The sequence below is a fragment of the Macrotis lagotis genome, chromosome X (genome assembly GCF_037893015.1).
Source record: "Macrotis lagotis isolate mMagLag1 chromosome X, bilby.v1.9.chrom.fasta, whole genome shotgun sequence".
Lineage (NCBI taxonomy): Eukaryota > Metazoa > Chordata > Mammalia > Peramelemorphia > Peramelidae > Macrotis > Macrotis lagotis.
The window spans coordinates 409,656,238-409,669,269 of NC_133666.1; the positions used below are offsets into that span (position 1 = coordinate 409,656,238).

A 13,032-nucleotide genomic window follows, 5' to 3' on the forward strand; every position below is an offset into this window, starting at 1 on the left:
CTATAGAATTTTAGAGCTTGAAGAAATAATAATAATAATTCATTTGTAAAGCATCTTCTAATATAAACTGGTCTAATTTTTTCCAACCTTTTTGATAAAAAACACCTTTTTAACATTAAACAATTTATTAGGCCCCTGCTGTAGTAATTGAGAAAAGATAATACAAAAAGTTAATATGAATTTAATAATAATTTTAAATGAATTAGTATTTTATTAATTATAACTACACACACACATATATAAGTTAAAAACAGTAAGATGAATTTGCAAAAATATAGTCTAAATATGTTTGTTTATTTATTATATAAAGTTGATCTATGTATTAAGATCAAAATGAAGATCCTTAGTGTACATATAGATTCACGTGAAATTTCACTAAGACATGAAGGGTACATGGTTCACATGTTGAAAACCACTTGTCTAATTTAATTCATATTACATATGAAGAAACTAAGGTCTAAAGTCACACAGCTATTTAAGAGAAAATTTAGTATTAGAACTCAGGTTTATTAACTCCCAGTTCAGTATTGCCATGCCATATAAGGTAGCCTTTAAGAATCAAAAAGACCTGAGTTCAAATCTTATTTTTTACAGATATTGGCCATAACTCTAGACAAGTCCCAGGTAGCCTAGTGGATAGAGTACTGGCCTTGAAGTCAGGAAGACAAGAGTTTGGATCCAGCTTCAGACACTTACTAGTTATATTACCTTGGGCAAGTCACTTAACCCTTATTCCCTCCCATCAAGGGCCATCTTTTGTCATTCTGTTTAATATCTGGCCACTAAACCCAGAAGACTCTTGAGAAGAAAGTGAGGCTGGTGGCATAACACAGCACCCCAAATTTAATCACTCAAATCTAATTTACATGCTTGTCATGGTATAACCTCCCTCATGTTGTGGTCCTCTTCAAGGTCAAAAGATAAGCTTCTCTAGTGCTCTAGGGAGGAGGGTTCAAATATATATATATCAAACAGATCACATGTGACCCACAATACTTCCAAGTACAGCCTGAACCAGATCAAAATGTAAGTGGAAAATATTTAACAAAATAAATTAAAAAAATAAGAAACATTGGAAATATTTATATGTGATTTCTAAAGACACAGAGGGTCTTTATATTTAAGTTATAGAGAAGTGCATCGACAGAAGGAATTCTCTAGGCTAGCAAATACATAGATCATTAATATTAATAATGTTTTAAATTATTATTTCATAAAGATGATTTTAAAAAGTCAAAATGAGGCAACCTTTAGCAGAATATAATTCATATTTCCTTGACAGAATTCCATTGAGATTAGGACCACAAAAAAATAACAATTCTAATAAGACTCAAGTTATAGTATCCCTTCCCTACCCTATGGAACAAAAAGTCAATTCACAGGGCATTAAAGGAACTTTAATTTCTTAAGAATATGAGTAAAAGTTCGATTTTTAAAAAAAGAATACATTCTTTGTATAATATTCCCTGAATTTGGGGGTAGCTAGGTGGCACAGTGAATAGAGCACTGGCCCTGGAGTCAGGAGTACCTGAGTTCAAATCCATTCTCAGACACTTACCTAGCTATGTGGCCTTGGGCAAGCCACTTAACCCCATTGCCTTGCAAAAAAAAAACCTAAAAAAATTATATTCCCTGAATTTATATGGGTTAATGCATCAATCTGATCCTCATAATAAATTGCTGTTCCTCCTTAGTTCCAGATGACCAAATAAAATCAATGCAATGACTTGCAAGTGAATTGGATTTAAAGTGAGGAAGAAAGTGATCAACCTCTCCTTTTTTTTCTCCTCCAGCATCATCTGAATGCAGTGATAAGATCAAGTTCAGGAAGTCATGGTGAAGGTCACAGATGCAGTGGAGGACCCTGGCCATTTGTCTGAGGCAACACCCCTTCAGTGATTAAAGGTCAGTTAAGAATTGAATCCAAAGACAGACTAATTTGTCTTTATAAAACAATGAAACTGGGAGGGAAAGATCATCAGAGTTTCTTGACCATTACGGGTACATAGCTAGTTGTATTTCTCTAATAAGTGAAACAAATGTAAAGTTTAATGTCCCAACCATTTTAAAAGGGTGGCCAAATACATTACAACTACCCAGCCGCACTCTGATCACATACTCTTAATTTCCTCACCCCCTTCCCATCTCTTTATGGGTTTTCAGGCTTATAAGGTACCAGTTATTATATATATATATATATATATATATAGTATATATATATATATATATACTATATATATATATATATATATATACACCTATACCCTTATAGTCCAAGAAGTTTAAATGAACAAAATCACACAAAAGAGAGAAAGTGAAAATTTTAAATCCTTAAAAACATGCTTTCAATTTTACATTGTAAAAATTTTAATCAGCAAAAATTATTAGGTTCTCTAAACATAAAGATGAGTAAAATTATTTGTTTTTATAGTTTTTATGTGACTTAAAGATATGATGTTCTAAAAATTGAAAACTCAAAGACTATGGGTACAAAGTACATTGCTACTTTCAAAGGCATAAATTACAATGTTTATGTTACATATAATACTGACATCTGTTGCCTATAAAGCATTTAGTGAAGAAATGTCTCAGTGGCTTAACCTAAATTGCCTTTTAAAACATTTTCTACCATAACACCTAATTTTTTTGCTATTATTTTTCTCCTCTGAACTCAGATTTTCTTGCTATTTAATCTATCAATTCAGTGAACATGGAATGCCTTTTCAAATGAAAGAAAAGTATCTTTGTTCTTTCATCTTCAAAATGATAATAAGTTAGAGCAATGTAGGTAACCAAGAATAAAAGAATATCCTGATTTTTAAGCTTCATGCTGTACCAGGAGTAGAGCTTATGTCTACCTAACACAGTTCTCAACAACTAAACTGGCCACTCACCTATGTTCTACTTGTAGTGAAAAAGTCTTGACTTTTCTTTGGTTCATAAATGAGTGTCATATTCATATCCAATCAAATACAGTGTTTTTATTTGACAAAGAACATAGAAGTTGCTCAAAAGATTAAATTATATCTACTTTATCAGTTAGTATTTGTTGCATATTTAATTATGCATCAGGCAATAGAGACAAAAATGTTTATAGTTCTTACTCTCAAGAATATTACTACAAATTCAATCTAAATCACTGAAGATGTGAACAAGATACCCAGGATATAACCCAATGGCCAAACAAATAATATAATCATTTCAACACTTTATTTCTTGCCATCTTATCTACATTTTCCTTCCAAGTATGATTCAACAAAAATTATCTAGTAGCATTCTATTTCATGAATTCATGTTAAGTGCCTGTTAAATTCTAATTATTCATCATATGTAAGTAAAATGGGAATGGCTGAAGATCACAAAACAAACCACAAAAGTGATTAATAAGGTACATAAAATTTAAAAGAAAAAATTCATACTCTCATTGCTGCATTCTCCCCCTAAATTAATCGTCTATAAATGTGTTTATTGGATGATAAGGGTGTTACATAATTAACTGACTAAAAGTAGAAAACATTTAAATATTGTAATTAATTTTATTAGCCATCATAATACCATACATGTTTTTTTTTATCTTAAGTGATTCTTAAAACTGGTGAGATTTTATTGATTCTGACTTTCAATTATTTGTGATGAAAATTTAGTAAAATCATCTGAAACATTTACATCTCATATTAAAGTATGCCATTTTCAAGTTTACTTTTAAAGGAAGATCATAATTTCTTTTGTAGTGTTAAATGGCTTGATCATAGAAGTGCTATAGAAATTAACTATAAAAATTAATTTGGTCAAATAATAAAGTGCAAGGAGATACAAGTTAAATCAAACTATACTGCTGTTCTTGGTTTCCACATAAATGCAAATACAATAACTGTCTCTTAAGATATACCATAAAATGAATCTTATTCAATAAAGTGAGCCTTATTTTTTTAAAAGCCTCACTTTCTTTCCCTGAGACTGTCTCATATACTTAATGTCATTTTCTCTTCCTATCATTTTCTCACAAATCCCTTAAGTTATTCAGGGAGTCACTTCATAAAATTCTATTGGTGGGATGTTGAAATTACAAGTTTCTGAGATTTCTATTTTCTCTTTTCTTCCTCTCCAGAGTGACTGTTCTCCCTTATTTCTAATCCATTGTTCCATGATACTCTGTAAAAAGTTAATCTGTATGAAATTCAAAGGTTTTTGGATATGATGGGGATACTAAAAGTATCTTTTTAAAAATTGCGCATTTTTTCCCTTTGCTCTTTACCCCTACCTTCAACAAATCTTCTGATATTCTGTGCAAGATTCCGTACACTGCTGGGAAGATTCCAAGGGTCTTGCTTGATGTGAAGCCGAAGCCTTTTTGGACAGCTTAGCTTTGGTTCCATTTCCTGTTGAAATTCTAAACAAAGACAGAAAATATTTCTTAAGTTTTAACCTTCTCAGAGACAGGCTGTAATCCTATAGACTTTTAAGTTATTCCTTTAATCTGTAAACTTATCTCCAACATATTTTATAAGTTGTTTCCAATGTCATTTTGTGGAAAATATCAACTATAAAAGTCGTATTGTAACAATGGAACCTTTTTCTTATTTTTCTAAATATACTGAAATTTAGATAGAAAATATCCTTTAAAATCACGTATATTTAATTCCATTTTATATTGAAAAGTTTTGCAACAGAATAAGAAAACTTGTCTTTTTCAAACACTCAATAGTAAATTAATCATGCAACATAAGAGATTTTTAAAAAAGAAAACTTAGAACAAATTATTTTTCCTAGAAGTGGAAAGCAATTATTCCTTATTTTCACATACTTGTTTTCTAGTTGTACCCAATGTTAGTCATTATTTTAAAATGTTACCTTGTAATCCTCGACCTGGTGTAAAGGACTTGGTCTGTTCAAAGACTCTTACTACAGCAGGTCCTTTAAGAAGATTGGTAATTGAGTCCACCTGTCAATATTAGAGGTTTCTGAGTATTATAAAATCTCAAAAGTAATTTTGTGTTTGCATTTCATTTTATTTCCTAAAGCAAAAATTACTAGAGAAAAGCATCCTGTTCACTATTCTAGAAAATTCTTATGAATTTCAGAGAATCATCTGAGAATAAAAGGCATTCAAAACAAACTGAAGTTGAGAATATTTTTATTACTTTTCTTCCGATATTTAAACATATACCTAATAGGAAGGCGATAAAGTCTGATAGACTGAGAAATGTCTTAGGAATGAGGAACACATGGGACCAGATGTTGCTTTTGACACTGACTTTGTGCTCTCTAAGAGCATCAATTGTAGAATAGTTGTGCCCTTCATTGTTACTTTTCTCAGGGGAGACCTCCTTATAATGATGAAATCAAAGATGTCTGTGCATCTACAACATATATTCATACGCACACATATATGAAGTATTAAAGTATCTCATCTTTGAACAAGTATATATATATATATATATATATATATTATCATAAATATGGATGATTCCTTCCATGTTTTCTACATTCTTTAGTTTTAACGTCTGTACCTCAAGAAGCAGCTAGGTGAGAACTCAGTCTAGAATCAGGAATATCCAAGTTCAAATTAAGCCTTGGGCAGTAGCTTTATAATCCTCTGCAAATCATTTAATGTCTATATGCTTCAGTATCCTCAACTATAAAATGGTCTTACTAGCACTTACTTCCCAAGGTGGTTGTGAGGATCAAATGATTTAATATCTCTAAAGTGCTTAGCATACCATCTGGTACATAACAGACCACCCTTTTCCCTTCCTCCCTCCCTTTTATCCTTTTCTCCCTTTCTTCCTCCCTCCCTCTGTCCTCCCTCCCTTACTTCCTTCCTTCCTCTCTCCTTCCTCCCTCCTTCCCTCCTTTTCTTTCTTCCTCCCTTCCTCACTCCCTTCCTTCTTTCCTTCCTCCCTTTCTCCCTTCCTTCATCCTTTTCTTCTTCCCTTTTTCTCCCTCCCTTTCTTCCTTCTTTGTTCTCAATGATCTAAGCAATTCTTTATAAATTAGTGAAGGTGAGGGTGGTTATGTAGTTGGAAAAGGGATGGACTGGTAGAGATATAGTTTTTTTTTTCATTGTAGGGAGTTTCCTAAAAGAAAACAGTTCAGTTAACAGTCCAATTCCTTCCATGTCCTTCATCCCAGTGTTTAGGATATACTAGATGGTTGAATATTGAGTGAGACTGTAAAAGAATGTATAGTGATATTTTAAGATAAAAACAATAGAATCTGAGTCATTTGGGGTTATCACCTTCAACATTAATCAGCTACCACTCAAGACAGAATTTGTAATTTTTGAAATTAAAAGAGTTTTAAAAATTCAAAACCAAAGCATTTCCCTAATGATGCTGAAGAACACATGAGGAAGCAGATAACATTTCAAAAAAAGAAAGATTTCCTCTTTCAAAGTATTATTTGAACTCTGCTTATTGAAAAACTAATGAAAAGCCTCAGTCAGTCTTACCTGACTAAAGAGATGTTCTAAACAGCCATGTAGCTTGTCCTGTTTATCATGAGAAATCCGAATGCTCAAGGGAAGTTCATCACCTGAGAATTACAAACAGCACCACAATGACAAAACATTTGACTTGTGAATATTTTAAAAATACTCATTTCAATAGGAAAATAAATATCAGCTATCTTTATAGATCATAAAAATTCTTGCTTCATCTTTTATCAAAAAATTTGAAATCATTAATTTACTAGAATATCAAAATTTGGTTCAGTCAGGGCAGCTAGGTGGCACAGTGGATACAGCACTGACCCTGGAGTCAGGAGTACCTGAATTCAAATCCAGCCTCAGTCACTTAATTAATTGCCTATCTCTGTGACCTTGGGCAAGTCACTGAACCTCATTGCCTTAAATAAATAAAAATTTTAGAAAGTAATTATTAAAATTTGGTTGGGTCAAGGAACATCTTGAGAGTCCATAGAAGTGAATCAATGGGCCAGAGTGCAAAGTGCTACTTGAACAACATTAAAATGCAACAGAGGAATATTTAACAAAATAAGTAAAAATGCAATATAATATAGAATGTGATTTTTCAGGTCAATGTGCCATCCACAGGGATCCTGAAATAGGGTTTAGTGGCCCTGCCTTTTATTTGAACTTATACTACCGGTGGAAGAGATAAGGGGCTGAACTTAAAAAGATGTGAGTCCAAATTTCATTTTAGCTTTTTTTCCTACTTATATGACCCTTAAAAACTGAATTTATGTCTCTGAGCTTGTTTCCTCAACTTTGAGATTAGAATGATTGTAATAGCACCTGGCTTTACAAGTTTATTGATGATCAAATGGGATGATGTATGTAAAGAATTGGCAATCCCTTACACTATATGTGTGTTATGATTACACCACAGTGCCATATTTTAATACTTTTTTTTCAACAGAATTTGTCTCCTATTGGGGTTTTTGGTAATTTAAAAAACTATTCTGAACTTAGCAAAATTCTTTATTCTTGATATTATAGATTAAATATTGGCATTAATGCTTGTTCATTTTTCATTTTCATCCATATTTCTGGTCTTTTAAAAATGATCTCAAAATGTAGTCTCTAGTTATTTACAGTTTGTGAAAGTCTGAGTATTAATTTGTTCTTTGTTTGCCTACAATTTCTCCTAGTTATATCAGGAAGATCATAATGGGGGTATGGTCAAAATTAATCAGCCTGTGTCAGATCTTATTAATCCATGCCCTCCATCATGGTTCAGAAATGCTGGTTTTGTTGTATTGAAGGACTCCCAAAACACAGAGCACATTAAACTGGAATGAAATAACACACTCTTGAGGCCTGGTATGATGGATAAAAGGATGAAATGAATAAAAATCAAACAATCTCTTAATAATATCTCTAGCAATATACAATAAACTTTAGATGGCTTCCTTTAGACTCACCCGAGTCCATTTCATCACTGTGAAAATAGGAACTGCACTGGCTACTGCATATACTCGTGAAAGAGGCAACTGAATTTCTATTGCTGTTACAATCACTGAAAGAAAAGAAACAGCAAAAATCATTTGCAAGGTGAATTTCAACAAGGTTTTCTCCTCTGGGTTTTTCCTAAATCACTCTTGCCTTTGTTAGATATAAGCCATTTTATTACAGACAATTTATTATAGGCTATAATGACATATGCAATTTTGTTCTCCAAAAGGGCTCAATAATTTAAATTGCCTTATGCCATGTAGCTCCAATTGGAGACCATAAAAACTATAAGGTAATTATAAAACTTAAAATATAAGCTCTTATTAAAATAACACAGCAATCCAAACTTGAAATTTCTCATTAACCAACCTTTGAGTTTATGTCTATAGCATTCTACTCTGAGAAGGTAAATGATTAGACCACAAATATTGTGATTTGTGATAGAACAGTTTGTAGATAAACACACCTGTTCCAAATCTTGCTTGGTAATGAGAAAAATATTAGGAATAAATAAAATTTACTTTTAAGTATAGGCAACTAAATATTAAGACTATGTTGATACTAATAATTTAAAGATATACAGGTATGTAAATACTTGCATGTGGACATACATGTTTATGCATGTATAAATCAATATATAACCATATATAGATATATGCGCACCCAATGTGCACACTTAAATTATGGCAATTATTATTCATTCTTGCTATGCTCAGAACTTATATGAAAATAATTTCATATATGTAGTTCATTATCCAGAAGAGAATATTCATTCAATCTACTCAGGAATTAAAAAAAAGAATTACTAATAACATTTTTCTTTATTAGGGATATGAGAACATCACCCCACAGAGTCCTCAAGAGTGACATATTCGTTTGTAAATTCCTATATTCAAGAATATTTCATGGGGATTCTTTAAATCTGTGCTTTTAAAATGCAAATAATCCTCTACAATAACAAAATCACTTTGCTATAAACTATACATAGTAAGACTCTAGGTTTCAATCTTGGCTCTTATACTAGGTAAATATCTATGCACAAGTCAAATGACTCCCTAAACATTAAGACTATGTAGTGCAATCAATCTTGATCTTCACCTGAAATATTGATATATATATATATATATATATATGTAAATAATCCTCCTTATTTATAGACCAACCCCTCACAAAAACTTGATGGAGTAGAAAAGAAAAATAAAACTGCTTTTGCAAGAATGAATAAGATAATTATAGAAAAGGAATGATTTGGGAATGTGATTTTTGTTGACTGGTTCCTTTGCCAAATGCTCAAATTCCTCAATTCTCTATTTTCCTTTGCACTGAAAGGACTTGTCAACTGAAAATTATTATTTGAAAAAATAATTAAGAGCACACTAAAGCATTTGGCTGCATTGATTGTTTCACACAAAGAAAAAGAATTAATGAATTACCTGTACGAATCCCTATTGCTGATAGTGTCATGCCCTGAATCTTCTTGCTCATCTCCTGCTACATTAAAACAGACTTTTTTTCCATTCCTTTCTCCCTTCTCATTGTCACTGTCAGTTGGTATTAAAGACTCAGATGTTTTATGTTCCAATTTGGGAGAATATGTTATTGAAGACAGAAGGCTGCAATATGATAAAAAGCCAAAGAGAATAAATGTAATTTTTCAACACTGTCTGCTAAAGATGATAACTCTGTTATTTATTAAACATGACAAATATACACATATTTCTGTGGCTCTATCCTCGTTTTCATCAACAATAAATCAGAAAATAAAAATATACTGCATTCATAACCTTGAAAAATAGCAATGATTATGATGTGGCAGTACAATTCTTTGATTTATAAAGAGAATTGAGTTCACATGTTAAGGTTAAAGAATATATGATCACAGAGCTAGAATAAGAAGGAATTTCTTTCTTCTGGAATGTTCTAGTATACTATGTGCTACAACCACAGAGATAAACACACAAAGATTAACAAGAACTTAAAAAATCAACTCTAGTCCTTAAACATATGAAAAATTTTTACAGATAAAAATATCCTTGTAGATGAAATATAAATAACAAAGGTCCATTCTCAACAGTTTTCACTTACTAATATCTTAGCCCAAAAATACCTCAAAGTTTTAAATTCCAGTGTCATCCATCTCTATTCCAATCATTCAAAAACATGAGTATACAATATAGCTTGCCATTTACTCAATAATTCTACCTAATTTTTGGGTCTTTTCCCTTTCCCAATATGATCACCTATCCTTCACTTCTTCTACTTGCTCACTCTTCTGATTTTCCATCCTAATCATGAGTTCAAAACTCTCAATTCCACCGTATTCTCCAAATTAATCAAGCATGCTCTTATTTCTTTTCTCTTTCTATATAGATTGAGTGCAATGGCCAATCCCCTCAATTGTAAGTTTATTCCTCCAGAATTTTTTGCACCCTTGACCTTTAAGTCAAAGACCAACTACCATACAGCAACAGAACCCAACTGCTAATTCTATTTTCCTGACTAAATTATGTGTTTTGAATTTATCAATCAAAATGAATTTATTAAATATCTATTATGTATCAGTCATACACAAACAAAAGTGAAATTGTCTCTGTTGCAAATAAGGTTACATCCTATGTATGTATAAATAAGTTTGTATAAAAATATTAGTGAACTAAATGCAAGCTAAATATTTTTGAAAGAAAAGCATTAGCAGAAAAGATCAGAAAGGGTTTCACAGAGATGTCATTTGAGCAAAGTTTTAAAAGAAAAGGCATTCTAAGAAGTAGAAGTGATCTTAGAGTATTTTCAACATATGAGGGGTAGCTAATAAAAAGGGATGAAGAGAGATGGAATAGCAAGAAGGTTAATTTAGGTAGATCAAAGAATGAAAAAGGGAGTGATATAGACAAATTTTGGAAAAGTAGCTGGGGTCACATTTGGAAGGGCTTTAAAAATTACATGGTGGCTACAGAATGATAAACTTACAAGTAGGACATTAGAAGGTATCATTTTATAGATGAAGAGATTGAAGATGAAGAAATCCAGAAATTAAGTCATTTGCCTGGGATCATATGGGCAGTAAATTAAATCCTGAGGAAGGATTTAAACTTCGGGTTTTCTTTTTTTTTTTTAGGGTTTTTTTTGCAAGGCAAACGGATTAAATGGCTTGCCCAAGGCCACACAGTAGGTAATTATTAAGTGTCTGAGACCGGATTTGAACCCAGGTACTCCTGACTCCAGGGCTGGTGCTTTATCCACTACACCACCTAGCTGCCCCTTCAGGTTTTCTTGGTTCCAAGTCCAAAAATTTATCCACTACACACCTAGATGCCTTATGATAAGTATTAAGCTAGCTTAAGATAACCAAGTGTCCCAAAAGCGGTTTTTATTTGCTTTGGTATAAATAATGAAATTAATTCCATCAAACTTTTATTTTTCTAATATTTCTTCCCCTGTTCCTGCAAAAGAACTTTCCTAAACTAACAAGGGAGAAATATAAGAAGAAAGTACATGAAATTATGCCAGCTCCAAAGTGATTTTTCTTTTTTTTTAGGTTTTTTTTCAAAGTGTTTTTCAAAGAAATTGTTGTGAGTTGAAAAAATAAAAAAATAGATAATGGTAAACCCAGTGATTTTATCATTGTTTCTTAATTAATTGTGGTCAAGCAGTCAATATAACCCCAAAGCAATTAATTTCCTTGCTAAAAAAAGAAATATGGTATCCAAAGATAATACCATTCTAAAGAATAAACTAATCTGCTAAGCATTATAGAAAATGCTAACCAAAGATTACAAGCATTGACTCCTCAGAAGAAAAAAGAACAATAGGGAAAGGAAAAAAAATTTCCAGAAAGCCTGATTTGAGACCTACATAGGTAAAAATCATTTCAAAGATATATAAAACATCAATAAGAATCCTAAGCAGACAGAAAATTGAATACAGTAGATAGTATCATGGTGGTGATCTATTCTCATTATCCAAAGCAAGAGCCACTATATATCTCACTACCCAATGACTATATGAGGATGGTGAAATACTATCAAGAAAATTGTTATCTAAAAATGCCTTAAAGACATCAAATAGATTTAGGAGTTATCTTTGCTGGAAGCAGCATATTTTTGAAATCATTGAGAAATCAATTTTCAGAAAATCACAGAAGAGAAAAGTAAGAAAACACTGAGATATAATCCTGAGTAATAACTATCCACTAAAAATAAAGTAGGTAAAGAGGTCATCAGCAATAACTGAACTATCTGCCTACTTTCTCATCTCTATAAACATTGTAAAATGCCATAAACATTTATCAAGGATATCTTTGATGAACATATGATAAGGGAATAGTCAAGCTTTCACAAATAATATTCTGTACCACACCACATTTTCAGTTAAAAGACTGTCTAGAAGGTGCAAAGAAAAGAGGACTGAGATATTTTTATTGTTTGGTGAATCAAAAACTGACTTTGATTCTAATTCCTTGAACATGGAAAATTCTCAATGACTTCTATTAAACAAGGTGTTTACTATGCGCATGGCAGAGTTATATAAGATATAACCTCCAAGATCCAACCATTGGAATAACTCTACTAAATGAACCCATGATTATCCAATGAAACATCAAATAAGAAGATATTTTTAATGGTCTTAGAGGATGAACTAATAGAGAATGATCTTTCAAAAATCCAGATGTAAAAGGGATTTCCTTGGGGATGATAAGGTCTGGTTGAGGCTGTTGTTTATAGATTACAAACTGACCACATCAATCTCCACTATTCCTCAGGGGCATCACTATCTCCAATGAAATCCACAACTACTCAAAAGACACTGATCCAATTTTTTAAGGAGAATAAACACAAAGTAAACAGCTATTTCCCAGACAATAATATGCATTTGGATTGGTAAACTGTAGAGTTAGCCCATGTTATACATAAGCAATGAATAAAAAGTACCTAAAAACAGACAAGGTCAAAAATTGATTAAAGTAAGATAAAAATTATATTATATTTGGTAAACAGTATACTCAAAGTCAATGAAAATGCATTAAGCAAGTACCTACCATGTGCTATTAGATACTGGGTTAAGTTCTTGGGAAAAGAGAGAAAGATAAAAAAACAATCTTGCCCTCAATGAACTTACAA

At 31.8% G+C, this 13,032-nt stretch overlaps 1 protein-coding gene across 1 annotated transcript in view; it reads right to left on the reverse strand.

The window, feature by feature from the left end:
- PREX2 (phosphatidylinositol-3,4,5-trisphosphate dependent Rac exchange factor 2) overlaps positions 1–13,032 on the reverse strand; it is a 401,699-nt gene that overhangs the window by 145,467 nt on the left and 243,200 nt on the right. The window contains exons 25-29 of the mRNA XM_074202053.1: positions 9,349–9,528; positions 7,885–7,979; positions 6,452–6,534; positions 4,852–4,942; positions 4,262–4,390 (exon numbers count right to left, since the gene is read on the reverse strand). Of these exons, the coding sequence (XP_074058154.1) occupies positions 4,262–4,390; positions 4,852–4,942; positions 6,452–6,534; positions 7,885–7,979; positions 9,349–9,528 (578 nt within the window). The remainder of the gene's footprint in view (positions 1–4,261; positions 4,391–4,851; positions 4,943–6,451; positions 6,535–7,884; positions 7,980–9,348; positions 9,529–13,032) is intronic.